This window comes from Oncorhynchus tshawytscha, linkage group LG05 (genome assembly GCF_018296145.1).
Source record: "Oncorhynchus tshawytscha isolate Ot180627B linkage group LG05, Otsh_v2.0, whole genome shotgun sequence".
NCBI classification, from domain to species: Eukaryota; Metazoa; Chordata; class Actinopteri; order Salmoniformes; family Salmonidae; genus Oncorhynchus; species Oncorhynchus tshawytscha.
In genome coordinates, this window is record NC_056433.1 from 28,618,183 (window position 1) to 28,642,270 (window position 24,088).

The 24,088-nt window shown below is 41.5% G+C and overlaps 1 protein-coding gene across 5 annotated transcripts in view; it reads right to left on the bottom strand.

The window, feature by feature from the left end:
- The window catches only part of ppp4r4 (protein phosphatase 4, regulatory subunit 4), a 124,041-nt gene extending 108,394 nt beyond the window's left edge, over positions 1-15,647 (bottom strand). The window contains exons 1-3 of one of the 5 annotated variants that reach the window (XM_024420580.2): positions 15,344-15,646; positions 14,219-14,394; positions 12,204-12,277 (exon numbers count right to left, since the gene is read on the bottom strand). In XM_024420580.2, coding sequence (XP_024276348.1) covers positions 12,204-12,277; positions 14,219-14,323 — 179 coding nt within the window. In that variant the 5' untranslated portion in view covers positions 14,324-14,394; positions 15,344-15,646. Of the gene's footprint in view, positions 1-12,203; positions 12,278-14,218 lie in introns of all 5 variants that reach the window. The other 4 variants (XM_024420578.2, XM_024420577.2, XM_024420581.2 and 1 more) reach the window with 4 other exon arrangements.
- Positions 15,648-24,088: the final 8,441 nt, after the last annotated feature.

Below are 24,088 nucleotides of genomic sequence, written 5' to 3' on the forward strand. Positions count from 1 at the left end.
AACGTTTTCTGTAAGTCTTCACAAGGTTTTCACACACTGTTGCTGGTATTTTGGCCCATTCCTCCATGCGAATCTCCTCTAGAGCAGTGATGTTTTGGGGCTGTTGCTGGGCAACACGGACTTTCAACTCCCTCCAAAGATTTTCTATGGGGTTGAGATCTGGAGACTGGCTAGGCCACTCCAGGACCTTGAAATGCTTCTTACGAAGCCACTCCTTCGTCGTTGCCCGGGCGGTGTGTTTGGGATCATTGTCATGCTGAAAGACCCAGCCACGTTTCATCTTCAATGCCCTTGCTGATGGTAGGCTTTGTTACTTTGGTCCCAGCTCTCTGCAGGTCATTCACTAGTTCCCCCCGTGTGGTTCTGGGATTTTTGCTCACCGTTCTTGTGATCATTTTGAACCCACGGGGTGAGATCTTGCGTGGAGCCCCAGATCGAGGGAGATTATCAGTGGTCTTGTAGGTCTTCCATTTCCTAATAATTGCTCTCACAGTTGATTTCTTCAAACCAAGCTGCTTACCTATTGCAGATTCAGTCTTCCCAGCCTGGTGCAGGTCTACAATTTTGTTTCTGGTGTCCTTTGACAGCTCTTTGGTCTTGGCCATAGTGGAATTTGGAGTGTGACTGTTTGAGGTTGTGGACAGGTGTCTTTTATACTGATAACAAGTTCAAACAGGTGCTTTGCGGGTACTATTTAATGAAGCTGCCAGTTGAGGACTTGTGAGGAATCTGTTTCTCAAACTAGATACTCTAATGTCCTCTTGCTCAGTTGTGCACTGGGGCCTCCCACTCCTCTTTCTATTCTGGTTAGGGCCAATTTGCGCTGTTCTGTGAAGGGAGTAGTACACAGCGTTGTAGGAGCTATTCAGTTTCTTGGCAATTTCTCGCATGGAATAGCCTTCATTTCTCAGAACAAGCATAGACTGACAAGTTTCAGAAGAAAGGTCTTTGTTTCTGGCCATTATGAGCCTGTAAACTACCCCACAAATGCTGATGCTCCAGATACTCAACTAGTCTAAAGAAGGCCAGTTTTATTGCTTCTTTAATCAGAACAAATGTTTTCAGCTGTGTTAACATAATTGCAAAAGGGTTTCCTAATGATCAATTAGCCTTTTAAATGCTAAACTTGGATTAGCTAACACAACATGCCATTGGAACACAGGAGTGATGGTTGCTGATAATGGGTCTCTGTAGGCCTATGTAGATATCCCATAAAAATTCAGCCATTTCCAGCTACAATAGTCATTTAACACATTAACAATGTCTCGACTGTATTTCTCATCAATTTGGTGTTATTTTTATGGACAAAAAACAAGGACATTTCTAAGTGACCCCAAACTTTTGAACAGTAGTGTACGTGGTTGCGAAGGGTATCAGTGTCTTAACAGCATGATTTGCCAAGGAAAGAAACTCTGAGAGCAGCCCTATCCAGAAATCTGATTAAATTAAATTTTCACATAACCACTTGTTGCAATTTTGATGAGGCTCTCTTGTTCAGATATCGGTAAGTGGACTGGAGGCAGGGCATGAAAGGGATCACAAATCCAGTTTTTTGTGTCATCCGTTTCAGGAAAGTACCTGAGTAATTGTGCACCCAGCTCACTCAGGTGCTTCGCTATATCACATTTGACATTGTCCGTAAGCTTGAGTACATTTGCACACAAAAAAAATCATATAATGATGGAAAGACCTGTGTGTTGTCTTTGTTATTGCAGGCAGAAAAAAGCTCCAACTTCTTAATCATAGCCTCAATTTTGTCCCGCACATTGAATATAGTTGCGGAGAGTCCCTGTAATCCTAGATTCAGATCATTCAAGCGAGGAAAAACATCACCCAGATAGGCAGTCGTGTGAAAATCGTCATCATGCAAGCGGTCAGACAAGTGAAAATGATGGTCATTAAAGAAAACTTTAAGCTAGTCTCTCAATTCAAAAAAAGTGTCAATACTTTGCCCCTTGATAACCAGCGCACTTCTGTATGTTATAAAAGCGTTACATGGTCGCTGCCCATATCATTAGATAGTGCAGAAAATACACAAGAGTTCATGGGCCTTGGTTTAACAAATTTAACCATATTCATTATTGTGTCCAAAACGTCTTTCAAGCTGTCAGGCATTCCCTTGGCAGCAAGAGCCTCTCGGTGGATGCTGCAGTGTACCAAAGTGACATCGGGAGAAACTGCTTGCACGCACGTTACCACTCCAGTATGTCTCCCTGTCATGGCATTGCACCATCAGTGCAGATACAAACACATCTTAACCACCAAAGTCCATTTGATGTCACAAGCTGTCCGGTACTTTACAAATATCCTCATGTTGTCCTGGTTTCCAGTGTTTTGAAGAAGAGGATGTTTTCCTTAACTGACCCCCCATAAACATAACGGACATATACCAGGTGCTGTGCCAGGCCCGCCACGTCTGTTGACTCATCCAGCTGTAACGCATATAATTCACTGGCTTGTATGCAAAGGAGTAATTGCTTCAAAACATCTCCTGCCATGTCACCGATGAGTCGTGAAACAGTCTTGTTTGATGAAGACATTGTCTGTATATATTTTTTTTTTTGCCTTTTCCCCCAGCATTGTCCCAGCCATATCCGCGGCGCAGGAAGAATTAAGTCCTCCACAATAGTATGGGGCTTGCCTGTCCTCGCCACTCGGGAGCTCACCATATAAGACGCTTCTAGCCCCTTCTCATTAATGGTATCTGTTGCTTTTATACATGTCTTACTACTCAAAAACTGTCTTTATTCTCACTCAAAAAACTCCAGTGGCTTATTTTTCTAAATGGTCATGTTTCGTTTTTAAATGTCTGCGCAAGAGGGAAGGTTTCATTGAGTTGTGAGATAGTGGACTGGGAGATGTTTCGTATTGCGTCAGACAACAACATCGACGAATACGCTGATTCGGTGTGCGAGTTCATTAGAACGTGCGTTGAAGATGTCGTTCCCATAGCAACGATTAAAACATTCCCTAACCAGAAACCGTGGATTGATGGCAGCATTCGTGTGAAACTGAAGGCACGAACCACTGCTTTTAATCAGGGCAAGGTGTCTGGTAACATGACTGAATACAAACAGTGCAGCTATTCCCTCCGCAAGGCTATCAAACAAGCTAAGCGCCAGTACAGAGACAAAGTAGAATCTCAATTCAACGGCTCAGACACAAGAGGTATGTGGCAGGGTCTACAGTCAATCACGGACTACAGGAAGAAACCCAGCCCAGTCACGGACCAGGATGTCTTGCTCCCAGGCAGACTAAATAACTTTTTGCCCGCTTTGAGGACAATACAGTGCCACTGACACGGCCTGCAACGGAAACATGCGGTCTCTCCTTCACTGCAGCCGAAGTGAGTAAGACATTTAAACGTGTTAACCCTCGCAAGGCTGCAGGCCCAGACGGCATCCCCAGCCGCACCCTCAGAGCATGCGCAGACCAGCTGGCCGGTGTGTTTACGGACATATTCAATCAATCCCTATACCAGTCTGCTGTTCCCACATGCTTCAAGAGGGCCACCATTGTTCCTGTTCCCAAGAAAGCTAAGGTAACTGAGCTAAACGACTACCGCCCCGTAGCACTCACATCCGTCATCATGAAGTGCTTTGAGAGACTAGTCAAGGACCATATCACCTCCACCCTACCTGACACCCTTGACCCACGCCAATTTGCTTACCGCCCAAATAGGTCCACAGACGATGCAATCTCAACCACACTGCACACTGCCCTAACCCATCTGGACAAGAGGAATACCTATGTGAGAATGCTGTTCATCGACTACAGCTCGGCATTCAACACCATAGTACCCTCCAAGCTCGTCATCAAGCTCGAGACCCTGGGTCTCGACCCCGCCCTGTGCAACTGGGTACTGGACTTCCTGACGGGCCGCCCCCAGGTGGTGAGGGTAGGCAACAACATCTCCTCCCCGCTGATCCTCAACACTGGGGCCCCACAAGGGTGCGTTCTGAGCCCTCTCCTGTACTCCCTGTTCACCTACGACTGCGTGGCCATGCACGCCTCCAACTCAATCATCAAGTTTGCGGACGACACAACAGTGGTAGGCTTGATTACCAACAACGACGAGACGGCCTACAGGGAGGAGGTGAGGGCCCTTGGAGTGTGGTGTCAGGAAAATAACCTCACACTCAACGTCAACAAAACTAAGGAGATGATTGTGGACTTCAGGAAACAGCAGAGGGAACACCCCCCCATCCACATCGATGGAACAGTAGTAGAGAGGGTAGCAAGTTTTAAGTTCCTCGGCATACACATCACAGACAAACTGAATTGGTCCACTCACACAGCTTCTATCTCAAGGCCATCAGACTGTTGTCACTAAAGCACCTTATACCACCCACCACTGCGACCTGTATGCTCTAGTCGGCTGGCCCTCATTACATATTCGTCGCCAGACCCACTGGCTCCAGGTCATCTACAAGTCCATGCTAGGTAAAGCTCCGCCTTATCTCAGTTCACTGGTCACGATGGCAACACCCATCCGTAGCACGCGCTCCAGCAGGTGTATCTCACTGATCATCCCTAAAGCCAACACCTCATTTGGCCGCCTTTCGTTCCAGTACTCTGCTGCCTGTGACTGGAACGAATTGCAAAAATCGCTGAAGTTGGAGACTTTTATCTCCCTCACCAACTTCAAACATCAGCTATCTGAGCAGCTAACCGATCGCTGCTGCTGTACATAGTCTATTGGTAAATAGCCCACCCATTTTCACCTACCTCATCCCCATACTGTTTTTATTTATTTACTTGCTCTTTTGCACACCAATATCTCTACCTGTACATGACCATCTGATCATTTATCACTCCAGTGTTAATCTGCAAAATTGTAATTATTCGCCTACCTCCTCATGCCTTTTGCACACATTGTATATAGACTCCCCCCTTTGTTTTCTACTGTGTTATTGACTTGTTAATTGTTTATTCCATGTGTAACTCTGTGTTGTCTGCTCACACTGCTATGCTTTATCTTGGCCAGGTCGCAGTTGCAAATGAGGACTTGTTCTCAACTGGCCTACCTGGTTAAATAAAGGTGAAATAAAATAAAAAAATAAACACAGACAGCATCGTGAGGAAGGCGCAGCAGCGCCTCTTCAACCTCAGGAGGCTGAAGAAATTTGGCTTGTCACCAAAAGCACTCACAAACTTCTACAGATGCACAATCGAGAGCATCCTGGCGGGCTGTATCACCGCCTGGTATGGCAACTGCACCGCCCTCAACCGTAAGGCTCTCCAGAGGGTAGTGAGGTCTGCACAACGCATCACCGGGGGCAAACTACCTGCCCTCCAGGACACCTACACCACCCGATGCTACAGGAAGGCCATAAAGATCATCAAGGACATCAACCACCCGAGCCACTGCCTGTTCACCCCGCTGCCATCCAGAAGGCGAGGTCAGTACAGGTGCATCAAAGCTGGGACCGAGAGACTGAAAAACAGCTTCTATCTCAAGGCCATCAGACTGTTAAACAGCCACCACTAACATTGAGTGGCTACTGCCAACACACTGTCAATGACACTGACTCTACTCCAGCCACTTTAATCATGGGAATTGATGGGAAATGATGTAAATATATCACTAGCCACTTTAAACAATGCTACCTTATATAATGTTACTTACCCTACATTGTTCATCTCATATGCATACGTTGATACTGTACTCTATATCATCGACTGCATCCTTATGTAATACATGTATCACTAGCCACTTTAACTATGCCACTTGGTTTACATACTTATCTCATATGTATATACTGTACTCGATATCATCTACTGTATCTTGCCTATGCTGCTCTGTACCATCACTCATTCATATATCCTTATGTACATATTCTTTATCCCCTTACACTGTGTATGACAGTAGTTTTTTTTGGAATTGTTAGTTAGATTACTTGCTCGTTATTACTGCATTGTCGGAACTAGAAGCACAAGCATTTCGCTACACTCGCATTAACATCTGCTAACCATGTGTATGTGACAAATAAAATTTGATTTGATTTGATTTGATAGTACTTTTGCACATATGGACATATGCACTGTGGCTGAGGAAAGGCACTACTCCCAATATAAGTGAACCCCAAATCAATGTAGTTCGGTGCTTTCCCGGGTAAGGGGGCAGTAGCTCTTCGGCTGCATCAGATTCACAACTGTCAGTGTCCATGTAGGCTAGGATAACAACAAATGTAGAATTACTGATGCTAGCAGTGGATAAGGCATCTGTTGTTTTTTTTATTATACATTTGCAAACATTTCTAAAAACCTGTTTTGCTTTGTCATTATGGAGTATTGTGTGTAGATTGAGGATGTATTCTTGTTTTAATCTATTTTAGAATAAGGTTGGAACGTAACAAAATGTGGAAAGAGGGAAGGGGTCTGAATACTTTCCGAATGCACTGTACAGTATATACTCCACAGGAACAGAATAAGTGGAATGGTATTAAATACATCAAATTGATACTTTAATTTTTTTCTTTAAATACTTTAATTTCCATATTTGAGCTAGCTGCACTTATTCCTCATTCATCTCTACTATATCTTGACATACTTCATTATGTTAATGTCTTTCCTATGAAGGGTTAAACTATTTTTCATTGTAATTATGTGAAAGGGTAAAAAAAAAGTTTTATAACCTACCAATGGCACAGGGTTCGCACTTTCGGCAATTTCTTTCGGCAATTTCTTAAATCACCTCAGGCTTGACAGCTGCATTAAGTGCCACACAGACACTGAACAATATTGTCACTGGGGGGTACCCGTGCTTACTCAGGAAGTAAACAAACTCAGCATGACCGGTGAAAGTTTTTAAGACCTTAATTATGTTTATGAATATAAGACCTTTATTATGCCATGTGATGTGATCACATGTAATGCTCCGGTTAGCAGAACAACGCATCATTGCAGTTCATAAGAGAACGCGCGTACACCTGTAACGGATCACTCACACAGATAGCCAGCTAGCTTACTAACATAAACACACTTCGGAAACAGTAGGAAGTGCATGAACATGTTATTATGATCGCGTTATGCAGTGATGCTGACTAGTGAGTCCATAATAATTTTATGAAGCGTATGTAACAGTCACATCCGTTACACTTAGAAGGAGTACTGACAAAGATAGAAAGGCAACCAATTACACATCCCCTCAGCCCTTGATGAAAGTTATCTTTGCATAGAAAATTGGAATACATTCATTCATACTCTAAATGCATCTACAATAACCTTTTTCAAAAATGTTAAGGATGTGACACCGCCTGTCCAAATGAGCGTTCTATCTTTACTAGATTGTAAAATTCTATACTAGCACTCAATGGACTAAAATGTGTTTGATATTGTTTCATTAACCTTCTGACTTCGTCAGAAACACAGGAGGACAGGTTAAGTACCAAAACAAGTTCTGTGAGCCATTGCCAAAAGCTATTAAATATGGTTGACTGAAAAACCTTACTTTGAGACTTTGTATCCTACCTTGTATTAACAATAACACAACATTTGGAAAATATAAAGGCCAACTATAGTCTGTACTTCAAAATACACACATTCAATTAAATATGAAAGTAGTTTAATTAGGAAATTAGCTATTTAGTTTTTTCATGCTCAGATTGACCTTACCATTGAATTTCCCCTTAGGAAGAACAATAATAATAACCAACGCCAACAAACACAATAGGATTTCTCACAGCTATGCTGCTTGATCCCCTATAAATCCAAAGTCTTACTCAGAGCTCCAAATAAATCAAGGTCATTAGAAGGGGACACATGCAGGCCTAGCAGACGGCTAACTTAGCATCGCACAGTGATCTCCACACATTCCCTGAGAACTCAAGAAGCGACAAGCTAGCTTCTTGCTCCAGAACTTTCCACAGTTGACTCAAGTGTGTTGTTATGTTAGGAGAATGCAGATTCGAATGTTGGGTCTGCAGTGGCAGAGATGGACCCCTCGACACACAATCAATATGTAATGACAGACAATGTTCAATGGTTTGTAAACTCCCACATTTTCCAAACAAATAAGACTTCTCCATGCGACTCATTTGGCAACTTGAAGCCTAGATGTCCAGACAGGGATTTTCCTATGTTCATTAGCTACAGCAGCGTTTCCCTTACAGTTGAAGTTGGAAGTTTACATACTCTTAGGTTGGAGTCATTAAAACTTGTTTTTCAACCACTCCACAAATTTCTTGTTAACAAACTATTGTTTTGGCAAGTCGTTTAGGACATCTACTTTGGGCATGACACAAGTAATTTTTCCAACAATTGTTTACAGACAGATTATTTCACTTATAATTCACTGTCACAATTCCAGTGGGTCAGAAGTTTACATACACTAAATTGACTGTGCCTTTAAACAGCTTGGAAAATTCCAGAAAATTATGTCATGGCGTTAGAAGCTACTGATAGGCTAATTGACATCATTTGAGTCAATTGAAGGTGTACCTGTGGATGTATTTCAAGGCCTACCTTCAAACTCAGTGCCTCTTTGCTTGACATCATGGGAAAATCAAAAGAAATCAGCCAAGACCTCAGAACAGAAAAAAATGTGAAGACCTCCACATCATCTTTGGTAGCAATTTCCAAACGCCTGAAGGTACCACGTTCATCTGTACAAACAATAGTACGCAAGTATAAACACCATGGGACCACGCATCCGACATACTGCTCAGGAAGGAGACGTGTTCTGTCTCCTAGAGATGAACGTACTTTGGTGCGAAAAGTGCAAATCAATCCCAGAACAACAGCAAAGGACCTTGTGAAGATGCTGGAGGAAACAGGTACAAAAGTATCTATATCCACAGTAAAGCGAGTCCTATATCAACATAACCTGAAAGGCCGGTCAGCAAGGAAGAAGCCACTGCTCCAAAACCACCATAAAAAAAGCCAGACTACGGATTGCAACTGCACATGGGGACAAAGATCGTACTTTTTGGAGAAATGTCCTCTGGTCTGATGAAACAAAAATATAACTGTTTGGCCATAATGACCATTGTTATGTATGGAGGAAAAGGGGGAGGCTTGCAAGCCGAAGAACACCATTCCAACCGCAAAGCACGGGTGCGGCAACATCGTGTTGTGGAGGTGCTTCGCTGCAGGAGGGACTGGTGCACTTCACAAAATAGATGGCATCATGAGGAGAGAAAAGTATGTGGCTATATTGAAGCAACATCTCAAGACATCAGTCAGGAAGTTAAAGCTTGGTCGCAAATGGGTCTTCCAAACGGACAATGACCCCAAGCATACTTCCAAAGTTGTGGCAAAATGACTTAAGTAAAACAAAGTCAAGGTGTTGGAGTGGCTATCACAAAGCCCTGACTTCAAACCATTAGAACATTTGTGGGCAGAACTGAAAAAGCGTGTGCGAGCAAGGAGGCCTACAAACCTGACTCAGTTACACCAGCTCAACAGGAGGAATGGGCCAAAATTCACCAAACTTATTGTGGGAAGCTTGTGGAAGGCTACCCGAAATGTTTGACCAAAGTTAAACAATTGAAAGGCAATGGTACCAAATACTAATTGAGTGTATGTAAACTTCTGATCCACTGGGAATGTGATGAAAGAAATAAAAGCTTAAATAAATAATTCTCTCTACTATTATTCTGACATTTCACATTCTTAAAATAAAGTGGTGATCCTAACTGAGCTAAATTCAGGGAATTTTCCCTTTGATTAAATGTCAGGAATTGTGAAAAACTGAGTTTAAATGTATTTGGTTAAGGTGTATGTAAACTTCTGAATTCAACTGTAGGTGTTGAGACCTGATTAGAAAATGGGGTCACGAGAGATATAAAAATGGGGTCATGGTAGGGATGTTAACCGTTAATTGGTTAGTTGGCGAAAATACATTTGACCGGTCCTGCTATCGGTCTATCGAATCATTTGCATAATTTAGAGGAAGTAAATTGGCATGTGTGTATTTTTGTTAGTCGTCATGTATCTTATCACATATGCACAGCATACAGAGCCTAGTTTGAGGAGTGGAATGGCCCATCACTTGTCAGACAGCAGCTCCTCAAAAAGCTGGCACTAGAGTGTGTGCTTTTGTGCTTTTGTGCTAAATGTGCTTTTATAAGCCCAGTCATTGAGCGGAAATAACAATTCCAAATGTAATCACGTGTTAAAAACTGTTTTGATGGCCACGATTAAAAAGAGATAGTATTTGTATTTCTCAATCTCAACTCGTAATTAAAGTGCTACTCCCATTCGCCATTTGAGTGCATAGGCTATATAGTCAACGGTAGGCATGCTATCAGCAAGTCACCCACCACTTCGCAATGTGAGCCTGAGGCAGTATAATTGTTTGAAACCTGAACGTTTTACTTTACTTCAAGTAATGATGAATGTCTTCCCTTGCTTCAAAGTAGCCTAGCCAAAAAACAACCATAGAAACGTGGAGGCAATTATTTTACAGAGACTTCCTCTTGCCATTAACCAGCATTTCTCTCCTGTTCTATTGGTTTTCATATTAACTTTCTTTCATTGTCCAGAAGCCAAAGGCACAATCCTAGTCATATTAGCAACCCATCATAGTTGTTGCTTTTAGAATCCCCCTCTTTCTAAGAGTCTGTCACTTATGGAAATGCATGCTTAAGGTGTGTTTAGTAGGCTTGGGCGGTGTACCCTATATACCGTATACTGTGGTATTTGGCAATAGCCAAGGGATCGTATTTCAATACCATTGAAACTATTTATTTGAATTTCTTCAATAAATGTTCATATTTGTGGCTACTATTACAGTAAATACCTGCAGTCAAGTTGTGCAATACGTTAGGAGATAAAGCTGATAGTGTTCTTCATTTCACCTGTCACATTATGAAGCTTACCATAGTTCCCCAGAACAGTTGATCCAGTCAAGTGTTTGTTTGTAAATAGCACAACAGGAGAAAGTGGGAGAAGGTGAGTCCAGCTGTGTATTGACAGGTGTCGCATTTTATATTGAAAGTGAACAGTGTTTTTTTGCTTCAATAGAGTGACCAGGGACATGCAACACATTAATGCAACAAATTCAGCAAAAAATAGCTTCATTTTCATCAGATGACAACAGAAGTGCAACGCTAGAAATCTTACAATGAAAAAGCAAGGTATTTTTTGCAAAGACGATGCATGGCTATCATATTTCTAATATTTATCATAGAAAGAATGTAGCCAGCTACATTTCCTAATGTTTCGCTTGAAGTTAATTTTGCATTTTACCAGAGAAAAGTAGACTGGCTACACCAAGAAAAGTACAGGAGAAAAGTCAGAGTGGTGTTGACAGAATGCCCATTTGTAAATTCTCATCTGAGTGGAGAAGTGCAACTGAAGCACAACATTTCTCTGATGCTGAGCAGAAATTACAATAAGAAGCATTTTAGATCTGCGTTAACAAAAAGCAGCAAGACATTTCTTAGGCGTTTTATATTTTTTCCCTGCGTCAAAATCGAAGAATTCTGCGTTAACACAACCTCTAATTTAAACTTGATGGTTATCTAAGTAAGTGGTTGAATTAATAAAGTGAAGTGGCATCCTAATGTGTTAACTTTCTGCAGCATTTGAAAAGTCAAAGCCCTTTGAATGAGTTCTTTTGATTTCCTTGCATTTTTTAAAATAATCTGTTCTTGCCCTGTCCATGGAAATTCACTATTACTTGTGCTAATTTTGTTAGCATTCTGGTAATAGACGACCAATGGGCTCCCCCTTGTGTACTAAGCCAGTAATACTGTAAATCCTGGGATGAGACAAGGACTGTAATGACGATATGAAAATCTGGATACCCCCCCCAACCCTACTGTTTACAACTGTGATTTCACGCAAATTGCATTTTGGAAAATGTTTACAGCAGTTGCATGTTCATATATAGGCTATAGCCTTTTGACTAAGGCAATAGGCTTGCTGTAGTTGCTTGTTTTGATGAAACTCTTAATGAAAAATGTCCTTTCTTTGTACACCTGCAGAGTATTTTCTGTTGGTATTGTCATTTTACTGCTTGGTAAACATTTAACCATTTGTTGACCGGTTAATGAGGGTCGGTTAGTCGGAAGCTAAATTGAATGAAACCCGAGCTAATGTTTATTGCAGACATCAGATAATAGCTCGACCTTGCCTTCTGACCGCATTACTTCGGCTACACCTATTCAATCATTTCAAAACATTTTCATAAGGGTCTAGAGACTGTGATTAAAAATGACTGTGGTCTCTTACAATAGCCCTCCATTCCCCTTTACCTGAGGAGGTAGACCGCCCGCTCAATGTCATTCAAATCCTCGTCCACGGTCAGCTTCTCTATCTCTTCAGCAGTCTGAAAGTAGAACAGTAGACAGAAGATAATGAGAGATTAATCAGTTCAAGCCAAATAAAAACAGACATTGGACAACTTTATAAAGGACACATCGCCATCTACAAAACCACTGTGCTGCCACTCAAATCGATAACTAAGTAACTTATGAGGATGCTCACCCATTAGGCACGAACGTCAATTCAACCTTTATTCCACATTGGTTCAATGTAATTTCATTGAAGTGACGTGGAAACAATGTTGATTCAACCATTGTGTGCAAATGGACTCCATTATGTGAATGTGTGTGTGTGTGGGAGGGAAGGTTAACTACATTCTGTCTCCCTCTGTCGCTTCACTGGCTCTACCACTGTGACTGGGCATCCTATTGCACTAGTAATGACCTGTTTACCCAGACTTGAGTGGGGGAGGGGGCAAATTCTGGGTTGATGTGGTGAGGGCTGGACAGGATTCTGATCACGGTTCTAAATTGACTCAGCGAGTCATAAGTAAGGGGGTTGCAGTGAGGCACGACAGACTGACTGCAGTTATTTCTCTCTGTCCCTGTTTGCTTGCGTGGGAGAGTGTGCGTGGGGGACCAGGGGGAGTGTGGGTGTGTGTGTGCGTAGTCTCTTACGTTGAAGCTTCTCTCATTATCTGAGCCGCCTCACTCTGGATCCTCCTCGACACAGAAAAAAAGAAAGCGGAGCACAGAAAACACACGCCCACCTCTGAAGCAGCAGCCATGCATACAGAATAAGATAGTTAAAGTAGACTAACCCTTTCCTCACTACCCCACGGTCAGCCTAACAAGTATTTAAAGAGAGGAAGAGGAGAAAGATGGGACTCTAACCCTTTATGCATTCCCTAAGGTTGTCCATGTTTTAATATCACATTTGCACCAAGAGGATCCACAAACTACAGCAGGGAGAATTTAAAATAAAATAAAAATGCTTGCGGGCAGCCTCTTGCCAACCCCTGAACTACAGCATAGAGGTGACTATTTTTGATGGAGAGGAAATCCTCGACTGTTCTGCAGATACTGTCCGCAGTGGAGGAGCGGGCAAGTGGGGGGGAGAAAGAGAGCCAGTGATGCAAACAGCTGACAGAAGCTGCGTCACAGGAGAAAGCAAACGTGTGGGCAACCCCATTACATAGTCGGTTCTTGTAGTGATTTCTGCTGCATTCAAAGCAACTGGGAATTCGGAAAGCACCATTCAAGACAACTGGGACCTTGTGAAAAAAACTAGGTCAAATCATAAAGTCAGTGATCTTCAGGTCGGAAAGTAGGACCCCTAGAAAGCGGCCAGAGTTCCTGACTTGAAATTCCAAGTAGGATGAGCGTTCAAAACGATTTTCCCAGTCGGAGCTCCCCCCCCCAATTGTCTTGAACGCATTGACGACGGCAGTCGGCGATTTCCGAGTTCCCAGTTGTTTTGAACGCGGCTTTGGTTCGTGCAAGTAGCGATTTCACAGGGGTAGCCTACACTGATGCTGAAATGATAACTGTCGCTGCCGTGTCGCCAGGCTACAGTGCGATAGCATGTTCCATTGACTATTTGTGCGAGGAACTAAAAGTTATGATATAGGCTAAGTCATGATAATGGCTAAGTGTAGGCAGGTGCCTATGTTCTGCTGTAATAAAGCAGAACCATAACTAAAAAGAAAAGGAAAATACAAATGACAGATGAAGGTGACAATAAGCATTGTCAACATAGCTACATATACATTTTCATATACATATAGGCTATTCGTAACATTAACAAACCTAGGCTTCGATATAAGAATATCTCATCATAGCCTATAATCCTGTTTTTAGTGATGTATGACATTATTTCAATTACATTTCTAAAGACAATTTTCTGAGAAAAAGGCATACAAAACATCACGCGGAATATAGTGAACAAATAGTAGAATATCAATATTTCAAACATAACGTTAGCTATGCACTTTCTTGACAAATACCTTTAGACTCCTGCGTATAGGTCTTTCGATGAATGTTAAGTCTTGCAGATCGTCTACCTGACCAAACAGGCTGGACTGGTTCAAAGTCATTTTGCTGACGAACATCTGTGTTTTTAGTCTCCTTTTTGGAACAGCTGTCGCAAGTGTTAAAGCCTTGTCATGGTCATGGCTCCAAACTGTGAATGTGTAAGATGAATTCTTTGATTTGGGGAAAGCTGATCCACCCACGAGAAAGCTTATTTGATGTTAGCTAACGTTACTGCCTTGGAACTTGATGGGTAGCAGTGGTGATAGATGATGATGCTGAGTAACGTTAGTTCCAAGCACATCCGAAAAGCATGATCATCTCCCTCTCTGATTTGATAGACAGAAAGCTATGTTTAAATAATGAAAAAATGCTGTAGTTATGCTTAAATCTCACAAGGTGAGATGTCACCTAATATCCCACCTTGTCACCTACTATCGCAAACAGTGATGCACTCAATTCCCACGAAAAGCTCTCATCGTCAACTGGTTTGGTTTGGCTACCTAGCTAGCTTTTTAGAATAACACGACCTACGAGCTTGCTAATGTTCCCTGGTGCACTTAGAGACGTCGTTTATTATCTTGAAATAACTAGCTAGCTACAGTACTTCATAGCAGAAGTAATGTTTCCAAGTTCACTTCCTATATTAGAGTAGTTTCGACCTGTTCCAAGTGACAGAATGATGAAGTCCTTTTCGATGGATGAAAGTGATTCATTGCTGCTGACTAATAAACAGCTGAGACAGACTTAGCCAAAGCAAAACTCTACATGTAAACCGAAAAATAGTTTGCCAAAATAGCTAACGTTAGCTAGCTATCTCACAACAACATAACTACCAAAGCTAAGCTTTGAAATCCATCTACCCACAGTTGCTACCTATCAAGATTCAAGTTAGCCTACAAACGTAACGTTAGCTAGCGAAAACGTTAATACTGTAGCTAGCTAGCCAGGTTGGAGTTTAACTGAAGTGAAGTGAGTAGCAGATTATGCCCTTTTCGCTGTGCTAAAAACATTACTATCAACAACAGAAAAATATAGCTCTACTCCAAGCTAACAACAACAACACAATGTTATAGTTTACGTGTTCATTTGCCAGACACCTTGAAAATATCTCTCTCGGCCCTGTAATGTTCAACATAATCCACGCACACGCACATACTGTTTACACCACCGAAACGCACTGCAGCGACTAAAGAGGTTTCCATGGCGACGACATGCCAGTGCCTGGCTGAAAGAACGTATTGCACCTCTCATCAAATTCGAGTCCAGTACTAGTTATAAAAGATTGAAAATAGTTCGATTTGGTATAGAAGCGTGAAAATTGCCACACTTGTATACTTTTTTTGCGCTGAAAAACCCTGATATAATACAATTTCAGCAAAGCCTCTGGTCGGCCTTTAGCGTCATCTGTACGTCAATGTGAAAATGCAGTTATCTGATTTTACGTTTTGGGTCTAGATCAGCCTTTCTTAAAGTAATGGGTCACGATCCAAAATGGTTCGCATACCTGTTAATGGTGGGTCGCCACGTGTCAGAGTAAATGTATAATTATCTAATTGATTACTGGAATTGATTTGGCCAAGTGCAACTGCACTCATTGTTCAGTGCGCTCTATGTTTAGCAGCGGTCTCTGCTAAATTTGGCAGCTGCGCAAGTGGGAGATGCCCATGTGCTTCGCGGTTTACCAGATCTTTTTTTTTTGCAGTTTTCTTGAAGATCCCTCCGCGACCCACACGCTGCAGCGCTGTAGTTCAGCAGGAGATGCATCGCTGTCAGCCACTGATTTATCATTCCCATTCGCCATCACTCACCGCTGTCACCAAATGGACTCAAGATAGCCACAAGTTCTGACTGAGCTCAATCGTCATGAAACGCAAATACAGCGACGAGTTTCTCTCTCTTGGTTTCATACACACTTTGAGAAATAACGAGGAGCACCCACAATGTGTTTTGTGGGGGAAGTGCTTAGTAATGAGCAGTGGCGACCGGTCTGAACACATAGTTATATTGACTACGTCCGTCTTACTGTAGTATGTCTTAATCTAAATTATGGAATGCCTCTTATCCGCTCATCGTCCCCTTATGCCATAGTTTGTATATCTCAATTGTCAGTAGATACCACATTTGTTTAAACAAGTCAGCCATATTAGCTATGTTTTTTTTAAAGACACTAAACAAGGCTGAATTAATTGTTTCCCTGCCAGACAAGGCTCTGCTGATAGTCAGGTGTAGCGGTGGTAAGGATTCACTCCACTGTGCTGGAAAGCACTGCTGTTGGTACAACTTTATGCAGGCCATAACAGTTTGTGGGCACCGCTTTTTGCCGTTATAGTACAGTTAATGTATTGTTTAGTGTTGTGTAGTGTCTTTGCTGGCATGGATCAAACTTTCTTCTTTTTTTTGCCCCATCATGATTTGCATGCTAAAATCGCCACTGGTAATGAGTCTTTCAAAACAAACAAACAAATAAAACGACACGTCCTGTCCAAACATCCACAGCATGACGGTAAACCCAGAGAGTTATTTTAGAACAGGGCAGAATGCTTCAGGAAACAGTACTTCGACAGTGGAAAAGAAAGTCATTTAGCAACGTATTGTTGTCATAGATTGGAACTGTTGCCGTTGAAATACAAGTAATCATTTTTATTCTGAACTGGAATAAAACTGATTGAAGCAAGATGCTTTTTGAGGCAAACACACTCACACAGTTCTGTGTTGCTCATCTACAGCAGGAAGTGGTCTCCTGCCTGACTGCGAAAACAGTAGATGTTCTGATCCAGTTTGGCACCACATACCTATGCGAGCCAGGGTTCTCAACTCTGGCATACTTCAAAAACAATTACAGAAACAGACTCAGTGCTGAGCATGACCTCCAACACTGTCAAAACCCAGAATAGTTGTTTGTTGAAAACTTCAACCTGTGTGATTTTATCGATCAGTTTATTCCAGTTCAGAATAAACAAATAGTTATGATATTTTAACAGCAACAGTTCCAACCTAGACTTTTTTTTTAACAATACTTTCTACAGTAAGATGTACAGTAGGCCTGATAATTTTTCATTTGTACTGTTACTGAGCCTGTGTGTGTGTGTGTGTGTTCTGTTATACTGTGTGTGTTCTGTTATACAGTACATCTGTGTGATATAATCAAGCAGTTTATTCCAGTTCAGAATCACATTTATATATTGTATTTTAACAGCAACAGTTCCAACCTAGACAGATATGTAAGAGTGTTTTTAATGGGGGAAAATAAACTTGAATAGCTATTTATGAGAATTTAATTTCATTGTTATTTTTTTTGTCATAATTGCATTTGTTTAAGGCATAAGGGTAATGAAATGTACCAATATTTACGCATTGTTGCATATTTTCAAAAGCGGGTGTAACGGTCTTCGTATGAAGGAGAAGAGGACCAAAGTGCAGCGTGGTATGTGTCCATATCTTTTAATAAAGAACTTGAACACTGAACAAAAACAATAAACCGACAACCGCAAACAGTTCTGGCTGGTGCAGACACACAACAGAAAACAGAAAATAATCACCCACCAAAGACAATAGAAAACAGGCTACCTAAATATGGTTCTCAATCGGGGACAATGATTGACAGCTGCCTCTGATTGAGAACCATACCAGGCCAAACACAGAAATACCAAATCATAGAAAAACTAACATAGACAACCCACCAAACTCACGCCCTGACCATACTAAAACAAAGACATAATAAAATAACTAAGGTCAGAACGTGACAGCGGGTCCCAGGAAAACACAATATCTCATTTGTGTCCCAGGCTGAAAAAGTTGAAGAACCCCTGGTTTAGATGGCCCCAAAATAGTTTAAAATGTTTGTATAGGACTTTGTTCCTACCATGATGAATGCAACAATTATGAAAAACCATCCAAAATTGCAGTACAATTGTGATATTCACTCTTTCAAAGTGGTGTATTAAACACAAAGTTACCATATCCTCCCTGAAGTCTACTGGTTACAATGACACATACTATGATATTATATACTGTGTTACTTTTAGGAAATGTGACAGGAAACACGTCCTGTACACGTCACTCTAGGCAAAATAATAGGAATGCATTATGTCCAGCAGGGAGATAGGTAACCCATTTGAACAAAATGCTTTTATGATGAAACAACAACACTTCTACAAAAAGCCAGGATGTGTCTAACTAAAGATGTTTACTTATATTGTCATTGCACATTTAACCTATTACACTGTAAGGCAGCTGTTTCCAATATGGCCGCCAACCAGCTCCAAATAGAACAGGTTTCACAAAGCTGTATTTACATAAATAATGCCCAATGATGTCCTAAAATGTTGAGATGTGGAGAACACAATGAAATGGCTTAAATATGCCATATGTACATTCATACAGTGCATTCAGAAAGTATTCATACCCCTTGACTTATCCCACATTTTGTTATGTTACAGCCTGACTTCAAAATATTTTTTTTTCTCACCCATCTACATACATCTACATACAATCTACATACAATACCCCATAATTTCAATGTTTTTAGAAATGCTAGAAAATGTATTGAAAATGAAATACAGAAATATATAATTTACATAAGTATTCACACCCATTTGCTATGACACTCCAAAATTGAGCTCAGGTGCATCCAATTTCCTTTGATCATCCTTGTGATGTCACTACAACTTGATTGGGGTCCACCTGTGGCCAATTAAATTGTTTGGACATGCTTTAGAAAGAAACATACTTCTCTATATAAGGTCCCACTATTGACAGTGCATGTCAGGGCGAGGCAGGAAGATGGCGGACAAGACAAAAAAGAACACAAAAAAAAAAGGATGAAAGTGGAACATATTATGAGTAAATATGGAGTGGGGGTGTGCACAAGCCTGATGAAGGAGAAGATGGCAGACAATAAAAAAAAGTGGAACATGTTTTGAGTGAATAAGGAATGGAGGATCGCACAACATTTTCGGAAGAGCTAGAGAAGGAAATTGAATGTGATGAGAGTGAGGATTAATCAAATGTGGTGTAGGTTCAGTGATGACCGCTTAGAAGGTGATGAGTGTAGAGAGAAGTGGTGTGGTGAGGAATGTTGGCATCAAGTGCAAAAGAGGGATACGTGCTCCAGTAGTTCAGAGATGGAACATGACGAGAGAGGATGAGATACCCTGTCCTGATGATGACAAGGATGATTCTGACCCAGTGGGATTGAGATTTGTTGAAAGAATGGATCCCTGTATTCTGACATCTATATGTGGTGTCAGGTTGGGTGGAGAAAAGGTTGCAGACTTTTGAGTTGGTGTAAGTAACACGAAGTGTATGGTTTATTGTGTTTCTTCTGCCTTGAGGGAGCGGGCGCCCCGGACCACCTGACTAGTGACAAGAACTGTGACTTGCTTTGCTCTCTGGAGCATTGAAAGGCATGATAACTGGAGTGGAATTAAGTGTTGAGGAGGATCAGCTGAAATGGAAGATTCCTGGTGTCTGTGACGCCCGACATTTGGTGCGACACAGACCCAGTGGAAAGAGTGGTGAAACGCAGAAGACATTGTCTGTCCTACTGAGTTTTGATGCAGAGTCTTTGCCTGACAAGGTCAAGTTAGGATGTATCAGTTATCCAGTGAGAGCTTTTGTTCCGAAAATACTATGGTGTTTTAAGTGCCAAGCTTATGGTCATTCCTAGATGCGAAAAGTGTGCAGGAGGGCATGAGACGAAGGAATGTGTAGTACCGGTGGAGAAAGTTGCTTGTTAGCTGTGGGGGTCCCATTGAGCTGGAAATCAGAGATGTCCGATGAGAGAAAGGCAGGTTGAGGTTGCCAGGGTCAGAGTAGTACAGAAAGTGTCGTATGCTGAAGCAGTTTAGAGAGTGGTAGAGTAAGATGGGTACAGGGTGAGGGATCCTGAGCGGAGTAGGCAGAGACCAATAGAGACTGGATGGGCATAATATGTGCTTCAGTAAGGTGGGTTTCTTAGCATTCATAGCATAAATGGAAAGTAAGTGACAGAAAGTAGAGGCTGTGGTGGCAGCATAAATGGAACGTAAGTCACAGAAAATAGAGGCTGTGGTGGCAGCTGCAGAGAGGTCCTTGGGATTGCAAAGTTTACTGCAGTGTTGCAGGGCGTGTTGAGTGGTAGTGCTCTGTCCTCCCAGACCGTTGGCCTGGAGTAGGATTAGATAGGGTTGAAGGGTGAATTGGGGAGGTGTATTCTTTAGTGAAGACTAATATTTGGCAGGGTGATTTTCCTTTTCCCCAATATTGATTTACCGGAATATAATGTATTTAGGCCTCACACTCTAGTACAGTAGGTAGCAGTGTATGCACCTAAAAGTTGGACGAGATCCGCCAACCCGATTCTAAAGAAGAAGAAGTGCATGTTAGAGCAGAAACTATACCAAGTAACTGTCAGTAGATCGCAGAGATATAATTGTGAGGAGGCATATCTGGGGAAGGGTATAAAACTATTTCTAGTGTTGAAGGTTTCCAAGAGCTCAGTGGTCTCCATCATTGGGAAATTGAAAAAATATGGAACAACCCAGACTCTGCCTAGAGCTGGCCGTCCGACCAAACTGAGCAGTTGGGCTAGAAGGACCTTGGTCAGGGATGTGACCAAGAATGCAATGACCCCTCTGACAGAACTACAGAGTTCTTTGGCTGAGATGGGAGAACCTGCCAGAGGGATAACAGTCTCTACAGCACTTCACCAATATGGGAGAGTGGCCAAAGGGAAGCCACTCCTGAGAAAAAAGCACACGATAGCACACCTGGATTTTGCAAAAAGGCACATGAAAAACTCTGAGAGCATAAGGCAAAAGATTATGTGGTCTGATGAGACAAAAATGTAAATATTTGACCTGAATGCAAAGCGCTATGTCTGGAGAGAAAAAAAGCATGGTGGTGGCAGCATCTGCTATGGGGATACTTTTCAGCGGCAGGGACTGAGAGACTGGTAAGGATAGAAGGAACAACGAATGGAGCCAAATACAGGCAAATCCTTGATGAGAACCTGCTTCAGAGTGCAAACAAGCTTAGACTGGGTCGAAGATTTAAGTTCTAACAGGACAATGACCCCAAGCATACAGCCAAATCAATGCTTGTGTGGCCCAGCCAAAGCCCAGACTTGAATACCATTGAAAATCTGTAAAAAGATTAACTGCCGCTACGCATCTAACTTCACAGCTTGAGAAAATCTGCAAGGAAGAATGGGAGAAAATCCACAAATACAGATGTGCAAAACTGATATACCCAAGACTCAAAGCTGTAATCGCCGCCAAAGGTGCTTCTACAAAGTATTGACCCAGGGTTGTGAATACTTAGGCAAATTATTCAATTTGCACTGTTCCAGACATTATTATGAGCCGTCCTCCCCTCAGCAGCAGATTTTTATTTCTTTTGACCCCTCACATTTCAGCCCCCTCTAAAGCCTTGTTCACACTGCAGGCCTTAATGCTGAAATCAGTTTTGTTTTTCAAATCCGTTTTGGACTACTGACTGTCCAAACAGCAAGTCACAAGTGACCAAATCGGATGTGTGTGTGTTCAAACAGCAGTAATTTGCTGACAAGGCTAAGCTAGTTGTCATAGTAACGACAGGCATGTGTGCAGTGGTGTAGGTTGGTGGTTGGTGGTGGTGCTGGTGTTTCCTATCACTCAGAAGTTATGCCGCAAGCTAAGGTGACAACAATGCCTGCCAGAGACATTTCCCAATTGCATTGAATGTTCAAAATCATAGGGTAAGAACACTTTTAAAGCCTCAAAGGATAAGATGATCCAACTTTCAAAACAAATTGTTTTTGGCTAGCCACAGCAGTCAACTAACTAGCTACAGTAGTTAGGTAGCTGTTTGGTTTTCCAGCGCATTCACTAGTTTGTTTGTAAACAATTTACCAGCTAGTTATCTACCACATGTTCTTTTCAAACTGTCAACAGAGCAGCTAGCAAGTGACAAGATATGCCAAATAAGTCTAAAAACCACTCATTTAGCAGACTCTCTTATCCAGAGAATATATTTTTTAAGTTGTTCATACTGGTACCCCATGGGAATTGAACCCACAACCCTGGTGTTGCAAGTGCCATGCTCTACCATCTGAGCCACACGGGACCAAAGACTTTTCAGACTGCATGAAAAATATAGATTTGAATCGGATATGCAAATAAATGGGATTTGAGTCACTTCAAACTGCCAATAGGAACATGGCTATAGTGATCTCAAAATGTTGAATTAGATCTGTGGATGAGAATGATATGTAATGCGTCCCAAAATAGGGCTTTCATATTAAGCAATATTGTAAGTGTTGTCTTAATTTAAATCAAGAAGGATACATCTATGATAAACCATTCTTAGCATATTGCTTAATATGAAAAACAGTTTTGGAACATGCTATCTACAAGTATCACTGAACATTTTGTCATTCCAGTGATGTCTTAAATGGGTAATCTGCAGTTGGTACATCCATTTTTGGACATTTAAATTAACGTTATGCATTCGGAAAGTATTCAGAACCCTTGACTTTTTTCACGTTTTGTTACGTTACAGAATTATTCTAAAATTGCTAAAATTGTTTTTTTTTCCCCTCATAAATCTACACACGATACCCCATAATGACAAAGCAAAAACAGGTTTTTAGAAATGTTTGCAAATTTATAATCATAAAAAACAGGTGAAAATGCTCTAATTTGGCCCCGGGGAGCTGGATGGCAGCCATATTGGGAAATTGCTGCACATAGTGTAATAGGCTAAATCTACAATGGGACTATACAGTGCATTCAGAAAGTATTCAGACACATTCACTTTTTCAACATTTTGTTACATTACAGCATTGTCCTAAAATTGATTAAATCATGTTTTTCCTCATCAATCTACACACCATACCCCATAATGCCAAACAAAAACAGAAATACCCTATTTACATAAGTTTTAAGACACTTAGCACTGTGACTCGAAATTGATTATCCTTGAGATGTTTCTACAACTTGATGACAGCCTGCTTGGAGTTTTCCAAAAGGCACCTAAAGGTCTCTCAGACCATGAGAAACAAGATTTTCTGGTCTGGTGAAGCCAAGATTGAACTCTTTGGCCTAAATGCAAGCGTCATGTCTGGAGGAAACCTGGCACCATCCCTATGGTGAAGCATGGTGGTGGCAGCATCATGCTGTGGGGATGTTTTTCAGCGTCAGGGACTGGGAGACTAGTCAGGATAGAGAGAAAGATGAATGAAGCAAAATACAGAGGGATCCTTGGTGAAAATCTGCTCCAAAGCTCGTAGAACCTCAGACTGGGGTGAAGGTTTACCTTCCAACAGGACAACGACCCTAAGCACACAGCCAAGACAATGCAGGTGTGACTTCAGGACAAGTCTCTGAATGTCCTTGAGTGGCCCAGTCAGAGCCTGGACTTGGACCTGACAGAGCTTGAGAGGATATGCAGAGAAGAATGGGAGAAACTCCCCAAATACAGGTGTGCCAAGCTTGTAGCGTTATACCCAAGAAGACTCAAAGCTGTAATCGCTGCCAAAGGTGCTTCAACAAAGTACTGAATACTTATGTAATATTTCCTTTAAAATATATATATAAATTAGGAGAAAAATTCTGAAAACATGTTTTTGCTTTGTGATTGTGGGGTATTGTGTGCAGATTACTGAGGAAAAAATACAATTTAATACATTTTAGAATAAGGCTGTAACCTAACAAAGTATGTAAAAAGTTGGGTCTGAATACTTTCGAAGGCACTGTATATATTCTGAATCAGGGTAGAATGGAGAAAAATCCATACATTTTTGTTATTGTTGAAATTTAGAATTGTTAAATTTGGGGAGATTTCAATATTCAATAGGTACTGGACCAAGCAACAACAAAAAA